A 16,617-nucleotide genomic window follows, 5' to 3' on the forward strand; every position below is an offset into this window, starting at 1 on the left:
TCCCCCAGAGTAACGCATTCGGCGGGCGGGCCGACGTAGAAAGAGCAGAGGATTTGGGCTCATGTTTCTTATCACCTTTATAGCTACCGTTTATTGAGAACTCACCCATTTACCAGGCTATATGATTTTTTTACAGCAATTCTACGAGCTGATTATCTCATTTTACGGATGAAGAAACCGAGACCGAGAGAGGTGAAGTAATCGCTGCCAGGTCACGCACCCGCCAACTGGCAGTGCCAGACTGGAAGTGAGGTCTGACTCCCAAGTCAGTGCTTGGGCCAGTTCCGGGGCGGCGGTGCCACCTTTGGCAGCTGGGGCCCCCATCCCTGTGCTACTGCCTCTAGGACCGGAGTCCTCCCTGCCCCCGCCGCCCTCGCCGCGCCCGCCAGGTCCTCGGCGCAGGGTGCTCGGCCTGCGCTCCGGGCGGGCGGCGCGGGCAGGTGGGCGGGCGGGGCGCCTGCCGGGGAGGCGGGTCCTGGCGGGGGCGTGGCCGGAAGCCTTAAAGCGGCCGGGGCCGAGGGGCGGGCCGTAGAAGCCGCGGGTCGCGGCGATCTTCTCGTCGCGGCGTTCTTCTCCTCGTTTGTTAGCGGATCGGGGCGCCGTCATCATGTCCCTGGCGGCCTCGGCGGGCCGGGGCCCGGGGGCCGTGTGGTCCCCAACGCACGTACAGGTGACAGTGCTGCAGGCGCGGGGCCTGAGGGCCAAGGGCCCCGGAGGCACGAGCGACGCGTACGCGGTGATCCAGGTGGGCAAGGAGAAGTACGCCACCTCCGTGTCGGAGCGCAGCCTGGGCGCGCCGGTGTGGCGGGAGGAGGCCACCTTCGAACTGCCGCCGCTGCTGTCGGCCGGGGCCGCGCCGGCAGCCGCCGCCACCCTGCAGCTCACCGTGCTGCACCGCGCGCTGCTCGGCCTCGACAAGTTCCTGGGCCGCGCCGAGGTGGATCTGCAGGAGCTGCACCAGCATCAGGGCCGCCGGAAGACTCAGTGAGTGCGGGCCGGGGAGAGGACGCTGAGCGGAGGCGCCGGCCCCTCGGGCTGGGGCAGGCGGGCAGAACGTGTGGTGTGGGCGCGGAGGTCCTCTTGGAGTGAGTGCGGCAGTCGCCGCGCTGCTGGGTCCCAAGGGGGCGGACGGAGAGGGGCCTTTCGAGAGGGATCCCCTGGACTCGTAGTAGTATTCTTACCTAGCTTTAACTTCTCCTTCAGCTGCCCCGCCCAGCTCTCCCTGTCTGTGCGCTCTTTGAAAGCAGGGCGGGGGTGGGGAGCGTGGATACCTGGGACATTTTTCAATCAGCTGAGCCTTGCTCTCAGTTTGTGGAACCTAGTAAGCGCTTAATGAATTTTTGATGAGTTGAAATATATGTGGGCTGGCGAACACCTCTTCTCGGTGTGGGTAGTGTGTCTTTTTGATGCACGCCTTAGCCTCTGTGGAAAGCCTCTTGGGGATTTCTCTGTACTGGACACCGAGCTGAGAATGACCGGCCGGGCGCAGGGAGGATTAACTGGAGGAGTGAAACCCACTGCCACTCGCTGGCCCTAAGGCTCACCCAGGGACAGAGCAGGGGCTTTACAGTGCGGGGTGGGAGGAGGTGGGGAATGGGGAATGCAGGTTGCCTGGTGATGGCTGACCCCACCCCCACCTCACAGCGGCAGAAGGGGCTGGGGAAGAGAATTTGCCCCTCCCTTCCCTCAAAGAATGGTAGAACAGTTAGGTCTTAATTTTCAGACTGAAAAATATTAACCCTGTTTGCCCTGGCCCCAAATTAGTAAGGATTTCCCAGCGATGGCTGGAGCCCGGGTCTGAGACCCAGCTGGGAAGTAGGCATTGTTTCCCTTTGGAGTTTGTCTAGTTTTCTCTGTTCTACTCCCAGTGGACGCCTGCTTACCTGTAGTTCCCCGGTCAAGAGTTCTGCGTTAGGGTTTCTCACTCCTGCGAGGACAGCTGGGCAAAACCCAGTTCACCCCACCGTATTATGATTTATTTGTTCTCTTTGCAGGTGTTCAGAATGGAACATTTGATTATGGTAATCTAGTGTACCCAAAGCTAGCCTTGCTTAGCTTAATTGGTTGCTTTGCTGGGCCTTAAATATGCAAGGCAGTCATGTTGCCACCTAACTGCTACAGTTTTTGGAGCACACTAATTCACTTTGTGTGGTTTGGATATAAACAGTATGTTAACTTTCCTCGTGAAGGAGACAGGAAAAGCCAGAGGGTTTGAAGTTTCCAGACTCCCTTTTTTGTAGGGTGGGTCCAATTTCAGCATGCATGCTTGCAAATGTAATACTTGATTCACTTATCTGGCCAAAGATGAATAGGCATTTCTGAACTCAAATCAGATGAAAATAGAGAGCCTTGAGGTGAGGATGGATGGGGTATCTCGTGGCATCAGTTTACAAGCCATAGGTAAGCAGTATCTTTGCTAAGGAGGGGATGAAGCAATGCTAACTTTCCATTTGATTAAATGAGGTTTGGGGCCTTTAGGTGACTTCCTTTCCAGCTTCAACTGGGCACTGTTGGCCATCCTTTGTCCTGCCCCATCCTGAGATGTGTGGATATTAACTTCCGTCTCTGCCATCTGTTTCTTATGTGAACGTTTTATTCCCTCGAAAAACAGATCTCATCTTCCTGCCGCAGATAGGGGTTTCAGCTTCCTGGGTCTGATGCCCACTTCGGTCCTGACTCATTGCTGGACTTCTGGCTATTTGGTCTCTAAACACCCAAGTTTCCCTATTCATAAATGGAGCTTGTTGCCAGACTTAATTGATCTTTGTAGGATGTTTCTGTGTTTCTGGATTAATGGGGCCCACATATAGATTCAGAAGGTTCTGTTATTGCTTTGTGAGGAGTGAAAACCTTCCTAAGCTCCCAGTGTCAGGAAAAGTTCAGTCTCTGTATCTTCATTTTTCTCCTCCTCCCCGATGTAATCCTAAACCCAGATGGTTATTCCTGTCTCTGTTATATGAGCTGATTACCACTTAGTCATGGTATCAACTTGTAGGAAAATGGAGCTTAATTGATGGTTTTTTAAATAAGTGCAAAGGAAGGCTTCTTTGCTCCTCTAGCGGTAGGTGAAATTGCAAGCTTTCCATCTACCACTTCCTGGGACTTTCCAAGGTGCTGGGGGAACCCAGTTAAGCTAAGCCTGTCTGATGCCCTGGTACATCAGTTGGGTGTTCGAGATAGCTGACATTCGGAAAATGAGATGTACACTGAGAGGCGGAAGTTTAAGAAAGAAACTGGTTGGGCTAGGAAAGTCATTTGAACTAGTTATTAACTCCACCTTGGACATTAAAAACGGAAACAAAACAAAAGCTCAAATCTTGGTCTGTAGGTTGGGTGTGTGTGTGTGTGTGTGTGTGTGTGTGTGTGCATGCATGCATGTTAATCTCTAGCAAAGAAGAGTTGTTGCTATAGAGTACGACTTTTGTCATGGATCTAGAAGCTGAAACTCAAGGTGTTAAGAGCTAACTGTGCTAATATTTCCATTTGTTCTCTTGATAAGGCCCCTTCTATCATATATTTGGAGTCAAGAGAGTATACTTTTTATAATGACTCAGATTTTGTGGACCTCAAATTTAGTGTGGTGTAATCCACATCTTTAAAACAGCAAATAGGCTCGCATATAGCGAGGATGCATTTAATAGGGAAGAGTGCATGGCCCCTTTAGTGAGGAAGAAAGGGAAATGAATTGGCTTTGCTCTTATGCTTAGCTGTGAAAGACCTGTGGTCTTAGTTGGGCTGAATAAACTGGGAATCACTTAAGTCTCACGATCATAAAACAGACATGAATTGGAGAGGCAGGGCGAGGTCACCAACACGTGGGAGCTCTCTAGTCTGATGTACTTTGGGATCCTAGATTGATTTAAAAAAAAAATCTTTTCAGGATACTAAAAGCAACAAAATTTGGGGAAATAATCTGTTAAGGACAAACTTTAAAAAAAAAAATTTTTATTTTTCTTTCTTCTCTCCAAAGCCCCCTGAGTACATAGCTGTGTATTTTAGTTGTGGATCCTTCTGGTTGTGGCATGTGGGATGCTGCCTCAGCATGGCTTGATGAGCGGTGCCACATCCATACCCAGCATCCGAGCCGGTTAAACCCTGGGCTGCCCAAGAAGAGCGAGCAAACTTAACCACTTGGCCATGGGGCCGGCCCCTGTTAAGGACAGATTAAAATGAATATTCATTCATGCTGGCTACTGAAAGGCCGTCGTGTAACTAAATATCATGAAACAATACTGGAATGGTTTCCAGATATGCATAGAGAATGTGAGTGATGGAGAGTCGTCTTCTTCTATCTCTTAAAGATTCAAGAGGGAATTGGGTTGCATCTGAAAGGATTTGGATATTACTAAAGGTCAGATATTTTGACGAACTGTAAGCGTAGTAAGATTCTGTCATAAGTTGCTAAGGTAAATTCGGGTTATTAAAAAGAATTAAGGGCTAGATAGTTGTTTTACTAGGAGAGCTGGATGCAGAGAAATGACAGATGACTGTAGAGATCTATAATTCACAAATTATAAGCCGTCGACATTTGTGCTTCTCCCTGTACGTTTTCTAACCACATTTAGGTTTTTCATAACAGATTGGAAAGTTCGAGTGATGTTGTCCTGGTTAAGGTTTTCCTTTCTGGGGATTCCTCTCGGAGATAACACAGCCTTCCTGGAAGCCTCCCACCTCTCGCATCCCCTCCCACTCCGGGGAGGAAACTGGTCTCAGTGCCCAATGCTGAGTTGGTTCTCTGTTGGCTCTGAGATAAATTACCCTACCCTGCTCATATAAATGGAATGAAATGAGTAAGAAGGGGGAATGTGCCTTAAAGTCATGGTTCCGGTGCTGTGAAAGATGTCCCCTCATGCTTTGTCATGGTCTTCTTTGATTACAGTGTCATCTGTCAGACCTTCAGTTAGCGTGGGGGAAGTTCCAGCTGCTTTCCCCTGTGTTTAAAGTTCATCCATACTTTGAGTAAATATATTTTTTTAACGGTTTGTGAGTTTTATTTATTTTTTTTCTGCTTTTTCTCCCCAAATCCCCCCAGTACATAGTTGTGCATTTTTAGTTGTAGGTCCTTCTAGCTGTGGCATGTGGGATGCTGCCTCAGCGTGGCCTGATGAGGGGTGCCATGTCCATACCCAGAATCTGAACCGGTGAAACTCTGGGCCACCGAAGCAGAGCTCGCGAGCTTAATCACTTGGCCATGGGGCCAGCTCCTGAGTAAATATTTTTTAATAATTTTTTAATAATTTTTTAATGCCTGCCCTATGCCAGGTGTTGGGTGTACGGTGTAACCGGTGGTGAGCAAAACAGCCACGATCCCTGCTTTCAGGATGCTCAGAGCCTGTGGGGGAGGGAGACATTAAACAAATGAACACATAAATAAATAATCATGTATTGTGATAAGCAGTGTGGGGGAAGAGAACAGGGTGTCGTAAGAGAAAAAAGCAGGAAGGACATGATTTAAGGAAGATTACAGATAGTCTCTCTGAAGCAGAGACCTGAAGAATAAAGAAGAATTTCTCTAGTGAAGAGTAGAAGGGAGCCTGATGGAGGGGGAGCAGCCTGTGCAAAGGCCCTGAGACAGGAGCAGCTGAGAAGCTGGAGAGACTGTAGACTGAGGCTGAAGAGGAAGGCAGGGCTTTATTTAAGAGCAGTGGGAAGCCACTGAGAGTTAAAAGCAGAGGGGTGGTGTGATCCAGTTTGTCAGGAATCACTGTGGCAGTTGGATGGAGAATGGATTTGAAGCCGTCCTGGCCTGGAATCAGATGAACAGAATGGGAGGCTGTTGGAGTAATCTAGGTGACTAATGGTGGTGGCTTGGGCTAGGGTGACTCCTCGGAGATGGACAGAGGTGGGTGGATTTCAGAAATATTTTGGAGCTTCAGTTGGCCTGACTGGTGATGGATTGGATGTGGGTGGGGGCGAGTGAGAGGACGTGTTAAGAATGAACAAATAAAATAAGGAGAGCTGGCTGTTGAAAATGAATCAGGAAGTGGTGGCTGCTTTCTTTCCTCAACAGTCACTGTGATACTAGAGTGAGGTCACCATTACAAGGAACTCTGGGCAGTGACAGCCCTGAGTCGAGTCTTTGTTGGAGTGAATTAGTAGGAAACACCATTGAAGCCAGGGTGCGTATATGTATGTCTCTTCCAGTATTTACTGTTTCAGTAAGACAGGCCAAGTCTTTGTTTTTAAGAGCGTGGGTGATGAAATCTCACTGGTGTGCTCTAACAGCTGATGAAGTCACTGCTTCAAGGAATATAGGACTAAGAAAAGGAAAAATAATATATAATGTTAGGAAAAATAAACCCATAAAGGAAAAATAAAACTCTTGAGGCAAGTCAGTCAACCATTTAAATGTTTTTCACATCAGAGAAGGTAAGTCTACACAAGAGTCTTGGGCCCTTTTTGTTTTGCTTAAACTTCTTTTGGTTACAAAGACTTCTATTGTATTTCTGTAACTACGATCAGAGGAAGGTCTTTGTATGTAGTATCTGATATGTCATTTTAATTGTAGTTATTAACTAAAAAATGTTATAATTACATTAAAAGCAAGACATATGCTTATTAAAATGTCATCAACTGCAACATACATTTGGTGACATCACTCTTCTCCCCCTTGACAATAATCTTAGATATCCACTAAAATACTATGATTTTACATCTGATATGGTCGTACGTCCTAGAAGACTATGCTCCGCACCCTGTACTTGTGGAGGGACACTAGTGCTGGCTTAGTTCCAGAAGGATTAAGAAGCGCTAGCCCAGATGGAGAGAGTGAGAGGAGGTCATTTTAGGCCTTATCTTCATCTCAGAGCAGTTCCCTGGGTGACCTTTGGTTCTGGATTGGGTCCAGATCTCTAAACCTCCGGGCCTTTGAATTCTAGCAAAATCAACACCTAGACCCTTGCCTTGGCCTTTGAAGAAGGCTTGGAAGAAAACCAGTTCGCTGCCAAGATCATTTGTCTTGGAAAAAACTTGGCGAGTAAATTCTGGTCCGCTTAAGGTGTCCTAGGTCAGATCTCACGCCCCAGCTGGCTCAGGAGACCAAGCCTGACTTTCACCTGCTTTTCCCTTGGCCGGAGACCATGTCAGTCTTGTCCTTGGCTGTGTGACTAGCCCAGGGGCTCATACACGTCTCTGTGAGTGGTGAGTGAGTAGGCACAGGGCGGGTGGTCGTTGGCTTGTGGCTGTAGAGAACTGTTGAATCTTACGTTTAGCCCAGTGGGTTAAAGGCTGAGGGGTCCGAGGTGTGCGGTCGAAGCCCTGTTTTTTTTCGAGTCCCGGTTTTGGATGTGGCCTGCCCGACAGAGCCCTTTCTTAACATGAGGAAGCAGGTTACCTTCAGCAGCTTGGTGGCTGATGACGCCTTTGGCAAAGGAGCCGCTTTTAGCCACTAATGAGACGAGAAATTCCTTTTCTGCAGGGAGAAGTCTGGAGATAATCTGTTAGAGAAAAATCGAGGGCTTTTTAGTCTCCAGGGCGTCCCTGAGGGACACGTTTAGGAATGTGCCTGTGGAGAGAAAAACGGCAGCAATAATTAAGTGTCTTTTCTTGAATGCGGGCCTTTGAATGGAGTGGAGGGAAAGCATTGATAAGAAATCCCAGAAAAATGTTTCTAGAGGTGTGGCTGCTGCACACTTCACTTTTTAAATACTCTTTTGTTAAAAAGGACATGGCTGACCCAGGTGGAACAATTAAGGCTTCCAGAAGGCCTGGTCTGAAAAGGCCTCTGTGATCAGAAAGAATGGGGGCCTGTGTGAAGGGTGCCTGCGGTAGGCTGGGTCCCACAATATTTCTTCAAGGATGTTGCCTCCTACAGCACCAGTCCTATGGGGTTTTCCTTTTATGCTAATGGAACTTTCCATTTGTACTAACCATTTGTTGTTAAAACAGGGCTTAAAAATGCTTTTGGTGTGGGTTCTGTTCCTCCTCTTTGGGACGTCCCTTGATTGTGGGATAAATTGTAGATGCTCCGCTTCCTTGCCAGGAGCTCCCATGGAAAGGAGTGTGAGTCTGTCGGGGGGGGGGGGGGGGGGGGGGGGGGGGGGGGTGGCTAGTGGACAGAACGTTCTTTGCTGTCTGTTACGCTGAAGTTTGTTTGTTTTTTTTTGTCCTGACTGAGAGATGGGGATTCAGACTATTGCATTTTCTTTTTCCATCCTTAAAGTCTGAGTAAGTGATGAAGGACCCCATGGTTACCATGAGCCCGTTCTTTGGCAGACCAACTAGAATTCATCAGAGGCATTTACATTTGGGCAAGAGGTGAGATATCTGATCTGATGGTAGAATATTAACATTTGCGGCTTTTTGAGATATGATCAAATAAAAAAACTGGTAAATAGATGATTGCAGGAGTGGTAGACTTACATGTTTAAAAATGTGTCAATTTTTCTAGTTCTTGGAGAATCTTAAAATAATGCCAAAAGCATTTCAACCTGCTTTTTCTATGATCTCTCCTTTACCATGTCATTGGCCAGATTTTAGGATTGCATTTGATGGCTACAGATGGCCTCACGTGCTGCTAGATTGGCTGTTTCAGGGATTAGGGTCAAGAACAGCCATTTGTGGCTCTCATGATTTACCATGAATTCTTGCAAGTAGGTGACAGTGGTCAGAGGGGAAGGTCAACCTAAGGAGGCAAGGTTGGCTGGTTGGTAATTCTGTGTTTACAGTTAGGTAATGATGACCAGCCACCTTGGTCAACAACAAAACTTGTTACACTGAGCTTCTCTAGGGTCCACACCGCTGCCGTTTTATAGGTCATAAACATCTCTGTCCTGTTTGCTCTGCATTGCTTCTGGGCTACCCAGAGAAGCATGTGGACGTCTTACCCCCATGGAATCACTCCTTTTCCAGACCCCTTGTAGATGTTCTCAACTGCTAACCCCACCTGATTTTCAGCCTTATTTTTCTTCCCTGGGGAAGACAGTTAATGAACTGCTTTTTAAAATTTCATCTAAGAAGGATCGAGCATGTCTTCCATTTCAAACACTACATCAGGGCTGTTCTGTTCCTCCTACTTCTTTCCTCCCCCGAGGCCAGAATCCCCTATGTCACAATGCTTGGTTGCTGTGGAGATAACTCAGGCTACAAGTCATGGTTGAGGTTTTCCTCAGGGAGGGGTCCATCACTGACCCTGGAGTCCAAGCTGGACCCACAGACAAGGATCTCTTGAAATTAACAGTCACACCTTAAAATTTTGAAGTAGCTCGTACAGCTGGTGGTCTTCCTTTGCCGTGCATTTCCTGGAGCCCCTGTGCCCAATGCGAGCATACAGCATTAGTTCATTTTGCTGGAGTCCCTAAGTAGGTGGTTCTTATGGCCCCTTGGGGTTTAAATTAACTAAGAACCTTTTTTTGTATAAGAATCCTTATGTGTGATGAAACTGTATACTTTAGCGGGAGGTCCTTTTCATGTCTAGTTATTTTCTCATGCTTAAAAAAGGCAGCGGTTGTCCCACTGTCACAAACACTATGATGTTTGGTAAACCCCCTCTCTGCCCTGCTGGAGGGTCAGCTCTTCAGGGCAGAATCTGGCCTCTTCGTTTTGTCTTTCCAGTGCCTGGCATGTAAAAATGTTTGGACCAAACCTCTGGAGCCATTGTTTCTCTGTATGTGCCTTTAATCTCTGAAGCCATCATTTCTCTGTATATGTCTGCCCTCTGGAATGTTTTAAAGGAAAACATGTTTGCCTCAGCTGCAGAAAGATTAGTTTTGAGACATACCAGTCAGTCCTTTCCAAGTGTAACCCCGCATGTCTGCAGGCAGCGCTGGGACTGCGTTTCCTGGCAGCGGGGGCCACACTGCCCTCGCCCCCCCACATTCGGATGGAAGGCCCCCGGGAGCAGCTTTCCATGTATTTGAGAAACATACCTTCTGAGGCAAATGGACCCTGAGAATTGGGCATGGTTGGATGGTTTTAACTGGTTTCAAAATGACTCTTTAAAAGCCCTGGAGATGCGACAATGAGGATCCAGGCACTAGCTCCCCAGCCAGCAACTTGGGAGGCAGATTCTGTGTCCTGCACCCTGCCTGTTTCCTTCCTGTACCTAGATCATTCTTTTTTACATTCCCTTGCTGCTTTTAATAGGACATCGTTTTTATGGCTGAGTAGTAGTCCATGGTATATATACACCACATCTTCTTTATTTAATCATCCCTCGATGGGCACTTGGGTTGCTTCCACGTCTTGGCTGTTGTGAATAATGCTGCAATGAACACAGGAGTGCATGTATCTTTTTGAATTATTGACTTCATGTTCTTTTTGCGACAACATGGATGGACCTTTAGGGTATTATGTTAAGCGAAATAAGTCAGGCAGAGAAAGGCAAATACCATATGATTTCACTCATATGTAGAAGATAAACAAACACATTGATAAGAGAACAGATTAGTGGGTACCGGAGGAGAAGGGGGTGGAGGGGGGTGAAAAGGGTAAAGGGCACATATATATGGTGACAGATAAAAACCGGTCTGTTGTTGGTGAACATGATGCAGTCTATACAGAAACCGAAAGATAGTGGTGTATACTTGAAATTTACACAGTGTTGTAAGCCAGTATGACTTTGATAAAATAATAATAAAAAAAAGAATTAAAGTACTCCCCCAAAACCACCTCTTTTTGTAAGTGTAGAAGACATAAATGAATTTTTCTATATTTTTAGTTGTTGCCTTCTCTTGTGTTTGACCTCAGAAACCCAAAAAACCCTCCAAACAGTGGGGCAGCCTGTTTGGATAATATGCATTTTTGCTTGTATATGCCCAAGACCATCGCTTGACTGAGGGGCCATGGATGGGTAGGAAGACTGAAGTTTTCATTCTATACCATTTTGTATAATTTGAATTTTTCCCCTATGCCTGTTATTCCTTAAAAATATAGTTGATATAAATTTCCTGTCACTTTCTATATATTCAGAGAGCCTTTTAATTTTTGAGGAACTGAGTTTTAATTATAAGTGAAGAGAATTGCTTATGGAAGGGATCATTTGATTATTTTTAATAGGTTCCAGAATATGAGTTTAAATAGAAACTTGCTACATTGGGATTATGGCTTTCCTTCTGTACTCTGCCCTTTGGACTAGGCAAATGAACCCAGCCCTGATTTCTGAGATAATTCAAGCTTTCTGGGCCTATGTGAAAGATAATGCTAGAGCACACCCACGCTGCTGTCACATGCTGTGTGGCCATGCGGGACTTTATTATTTATGAACTGCTTGCATGAGGTGCTGGAATTAAGTGAGCTAAAAGGCAGTTGTACAGAAACACTTAAAAATTGAATTGGTGCTTAAATGTTGAAACTCACAAATGTGTTCTGGTTTGGGATTTCTTTAGGTGAGACATTTCTGGATTGTGGCTTTCACTCGTTGAATTATGCTTGTGACAAATATCCCTTGCTTAAACTGTTTGAATTTAATGATAAGGATAATATTGGTAGTAGAAGAAACAGCTCCTGTCTTCCTTTCCAGCTTTAATCAGTCTAGCACAGATTTTTAAAAATTCTGAACATTTGCATTAGATGCTTCCCTGCCTGTGATTCTGACAGCTTTTCACGTCCTTCAGTAGCCCTGTGGCTGCTCTTGGCTGCCTGGTGCTTGGTTTTAGGTTTGCTTGTGAAAATAAGCGACAGGAACAGTTGGCGAAGTGTCTGTTCACATCTCCTAGAGGTGTTAGGATTTTCCAAAACAAATCCCACTTTGCTGCTCAGGGATCGAACCTGTGTATGAGGTCATAATAGGGCCTCAGAGAGGATTCTAGAGTTGGTTGTAGCTTCACTCAATATAAACAGACTTTGGTGCTGACACTTTTGGAAAAGTGGGCCTGGTCCCATGAACTGTCAGGTGGCATTCTTTGAAGGTCAGTACTGTCTTTGCATCTGCGTCCCCTGGGAGGGCTAACAGAAGAGGCTGTGTGGAAGAGCCGGGAGAAGGCCCTGACCGGCGCTCCTGGCCTGGGTGAGAGGTGAAGCTCTCGCCTGCGGCTGGTGTGGTCATCGGCCTCTGCATTCAGCTCTCAGCAACTTCCCCTTTTCAGTTGCCCACAGTTGGTATTTACAAAAGCTAACCACCCTTCATCACCAAGGCTACTGTTTAGCACATGACTGTCAGAAGAGAAAAACACAAATAATCCTCTGAACATCTAAGTGACAAATATGCACACTCTTCCAGGCCAGGTCCTGGAAATGTATGGGAAAGACACTAGGCTGGCAGGGGTGGGGGCATCTGCAAAGACCTTGCATCTTCCGCTTCTCCACCTGTGGATTGTGGTTTTAAGAACCGTAAAAGCTTTCTCCTAAAGGTCCAAAATCGTAGTTCACGTCATTTCCTGAGATCTTGGCTGTGTTTTGTCAATCCAGTTTAGGTTCTTCTGGATGACTGTAGACTGGAATTCATGTGATCTTCTGACTTATGATTGGTGGCTGGCTATGGTGGGTTTTCCTCTTTCTTCTTTTATCTTAAGACATTTAAATTAGAAGCTTAAGCTTACTTCAAAAAGAATTTAAATTTGAGCCGTCCTCTCTGTGTGTTGCAAAAGATGGCCCATGGAAGATATGCTAGGAGAGAGTGCAAAGCAGGAATCTTCGTGTCAGAGAAAGAACAGGAGCTCTGGAGAAATGCAGTGCTGATTCAGAATCCTGGCTATGCCCCTTAACAGTGACAAGACCTTGTACCAATTACCTAACTTGTAAACCTCAGTTTCTTTGTCTATGAAATGGTGTAATATCCACTTCGTGTCATTCTTATGAGACTTAAGTGAGGATGTTTCTAAGTGTGTACAGTGCCAGGTATGCCATTGGTGCTGTTTAAGTGTTAGGTTTCTGCTACCCTCTGCCCCTTTCCTTTAAGTGTAGAATCAGCTGAGATAGTGGGGGCAGCAGTCTGCCCTGTGAGAAAGACAGGCTGAAGGTGAAAGAGGAAATTGTGCTTATTTGGGCAAAACCATCATTTCCTTAAAGTTGTGGCCCTCGGCTCTTAAGTAGGTCACTGAAAAGAACATCGGAGTGTGGGTTTTCACTCTGTGAGGGTGGCTCCGGGCATGGCTATCGGTAGACCACGCGCTAGAGTGGTTTGTTCTTTCATGGCCGTGCTGCTGACGGGGCTCACATTCTTACAGTTCGCTGGGTGGAAATGCCAAGAGGGGGTTCCTTTTTCTGAACTTTCTCCTTCGGTGGAATTGGACTGATAGAATACCATTTGCTGTATCTTGAATTAATTTGCAAATGACCAAGGAAAATATTTGAATAGGGTTTGAAATATTCCTTTTTCTGATTATTAAGCTAGGGAAGAAAGCCTCCTTTCAATTTCTCAATTTTGTATTGTGGTAAAATATACATAACACAGTTTACCATCTTAACCATTTTTAAGAGTATAGTTCTGTGGCATTAAGTACATTCACATTGTTGTGCAACCATCACCACCATCCATCTCTAAAACTTTTCTGTGTTCCCCAGCTGAAACTCTGTGCCCGTTAAACACTGACTCCCCACCCCCTCCTCCCCCAGCTCCTGGCACCCACCCATTCCTTTCTGTTTCTCTGAATTAGAGTACTCTAGGGACCTCATATAAGTGAACTCATACAATATTTGTCACTTTGCGATTAACTTATTTCACTCTTTTAAAAAAACACACATGTATTTTTTACTCTGTCTTGTATTTTCCATTGCTCTCTGGCTGGGGCTGTTTTGCAGACTCTTGCTTTGCTCTGAGATTTGCTGGTAGATTTGCATTCTACCTTCTTAACTGTTTGTGTACGATCTTTGCATTTTTACCCTATTGAAGGAAAATACCAGTCATAGGAAATGATCTGATGGAATATCTTATTTTTAGTAATAGCTCTTTATTGAAAGAAGATTTTAGGTGATGATACACTAAGTAGAGAATCAGATCTTGTCTTTGCCTGGTGGGTATGGGTATCTTCTGAAAAATAAAAGAAGTTCTGCCCTCATGCCCCGTCCCTGCCTCCACTCCCCAGGGAAGAGAGCATAAGAATGTGTTTGTATAAGAGGTGGTAGCAGAAGGAGAGGCCGGTTAATGGGGATTGTGAAAATTGTTTTATGTGCTTCAATTCAAAGGTATCCTCTCCATCTTTCTCCACGCAGGTGGTATGCCTTGAAATCCAAACCAGGAAAGAAGGAGAAGGAGCGAGGAGAAATCGAGGTTGACATCCAGTTTATGAGAAACAACATGACTGCCAGCATGTTTGACCTTTCCATGAAAGACAAGTCTCGGAATCCATTTGGGAAGCTGAAGGACAAGATCAAGGGGAAGAATAAGGACAGCGCGTCAGACACTGCTTCAGCCATCATCCCCAGCAGGAGCCCCTCAGCCGACAGTGATGACGAGTCTTCTCCGAAAGACAAGAAAAAGAAGTCAAAGATCAAGACCTTGTTTTCCAAGTCTAATTTGCAGAAAACACCGCTTTCCCAGTCCATGTCTGTCCTGCCTACTTCAAAGTCAGACAAAGTGCTGCTTCGTCCTGGAGAGTTTCAGTCCCGGTGGGAGGAGGACGACAATGAGGACGAGTCTTCCTCTGCCTCGGAGGGTCAGTTTTCTCCTTTTTACTTGGCCTTTCTCCCTCAGCTTAGTCTACTTTGCTGTGAGAGAGAAGAAACAAACAAATCTCGAGAGAAAGATTTTAATTCAGCTCCTTGGTTACTAAAATGATGACAGTGATGGTGGTGCTGGTGCTGGTGCTGGTGTTGATGGATAATCTTGGTTAGGAAGCCGTCTCTATTTCTGCGTCCTCTGGTTTCTGAGAATGTATACAGTCCTTTTCCAAAATGTCTGGCTCTGTAAGTGCTGTGCATTAGTCCAAGCATTTGGAGCTAACAGAATGAGTGCATCCAGGTTTTTTTATTATGAGTAAAACCATAGAACCTTACAGTAATTCTGATATCTCGTTAACTCATCAGGTATTTATTGAGCTCCTGCTAATGTGCTTAACCCTAGTGGGATACCTCCCTAATGAAAGCTGAGGAGTCCCAGTCCCCTTAACTCTGAGTTAACTGTGTGTTTTTTGGGTATGTGTGGGGAAGATTGGCCCTGAGCTGACATCTGTTGCCAGTCTTCCTCTTTTTGCTTGAGGAAGATTGTCACTGAGGTAACATCTGTGCCAATCTTCCTCTATTTTGTGTGTGGGATGCTGCCTCAGCATGGCTCGATGAGCAGTGCATAGGTCTGTGCCTGGGATCTGAACCCGCAAACCCCTGGCCACTGAGGTAGAGTGTGTGAACTTAACCACTAGGCTGCCAGGCCAGACCCTTAACTGTGTATTTTGAATTTCAGTTTCAATGACTACATCCCTGCTATTGGGCAGATTCTGCTACTCTACCAAGAGTGCTGTCCTTTTCGTTGGTCAAATGCAGGGTCTCTCAACCTCGGCACTGCAGATAGTTTGGGCCAGAAAATTCTTTGTTTGGGGGGCTGTCCTGTGCACTATAGGATCTTTAGCAGCATCCCTGGCCTCCACCTGCTAGATACCAGTAGCACACCCCCACCCACTTGTGACAACCGAAAATGTATTCAGACATGGACAAATGCCACCCCCCTCCAGCTGCCTGCCACTCATTTAACTTATTTCCTCTTGTTCTTTGTTTTTCTTCCCACAGTCATGTCGCACAAGAGAACAGCAAGTGCAGATCCAAAGCAACTGAACCAGATCAACTTCAGCCTTCCCAAGAAGGAAGGACTCTCCTTTCTTGGTGGCCTTCGGTCTAAGAATGACTCCCTTTCCCGCTCTAATGTCTGTATCAACGGGAACCACGTTTACATGGAGGAACCAGAAGCCAAGAGTGAGACCAAAGACAGCAGCCCTTCCTCTTCCCCGTCGCCTCAGGGCTTCAGGAAGAAGCATTTGTTTTCCTCTACGGAAAACCTGGCTACTCGGTCTTGGAAGGAGCCTGGGGAAGGGGGGACAGTGTCTTCTGACAGGGCGCTCTCTGAGTCTTCCACAAAGGACTCTCTGAAATCCATGTCTCTGCCATCGTACCGGTCACTGGTCAGTGGGGACAATAGGGAGAGCACGGCTCCAGCGACCTTGGAAACGGCAAAAGAAACCAAAGAGAGCAAGAAGCAGGAGAACAAGAAGTCCTCCTTGCTTTCCCTAGTGACGGGAAAGAAGGACGTGGCCAAGGGCAGTGGAGACGAAAGCCCTCCTGCCATCCGGCAGAAGGAGGAGGAGAAGGAGGGCACGCTGAGGGGAGGCAGACCGAGGGTGGGCGCCCCGGGGCCTGGCGGAGACCTTGGGAAGAGATCCGAGAGGGATACTCCGGCCGTTGTCTCTGGACGGGGTCAATCCCTGAACCCCTTTGAAGAAGTGCAGATCACAGAGCCGGAAGCTGACCCAGAGCCCAAGTCTGAACCTGCACCCCCTGTGACCTCCGCAAGGGCGCCCCAGACCAAAGCCGTCAAACCTCGGTGAGTCCTGGCCCCTCTCACACAGGCCTTTCCACCTCACTATTCGTGGCAGTCGGCGAGGCCTGCTGTTAGAGCAGATCGTGCCTGCTGTTTGTGGTGGTATCTGTGTATGCCAGAGGTTTACTGGTCTATGCTGTTATTCTTAACCAGGCCCTACCACCTGGCTGCCCCTCCCTGCACAAATTACAAAACGATGAGTCCCAGCGCAAAGC

General features: G+C 46.8%; 1 protein-coding gene across 2 annotated transcripts in view; it reads left to right on the forward strand.

Annotated features, from left to right (window-relative positions):
- Nucleotides 1-481: 481 nt before the first annotated feature.
- RAB11FIP1 (RAB11 family interacting protein 1) overlaps nucleotides 482-16,617 on the forward strand; it is a 29,168-nt gene continuing 13,032 nt past the window's right edge. The window contains exons 1-3 of one of the 2 annotated variants that reach the window (XM_014851366.3): nucleotides 482-984; nucleotides 14,089-14,531; nucleotides 15,598-16,405. In XM_014851366.3, the coding sequence (XP_014706852.2) occupies nucleotides 608-984; nucleotides 14,089-14,531; nucleotides 15,598-16,405 (1,628 nt within the window). In that variant the 5' untranslated portion in view covers nucleotides 482-607. The remainder of the gene's footprint in view (nucleotides 985-14,088; nucleotides 14,532-15,597; nucleotides 16,406-16,617) is intronic. The other variant, XM_014851370.3, reaches the window with a different exon arrangement.

Source organism: Equus asinus, chromosome 27, assembly GCF_041296235.1.
Source record: "Equus asinus isolate D_3611 breed Donkey chromosome 27, EquAss-T2T_v2, whole genome shotgun sequence".
In the NCBI taxonomy this organism is placed as follows: Eukaryota; Metazoa; Chordata; class Mammalia; order Perissodactyla; family Equidae; genus Equus; species Equus asinus.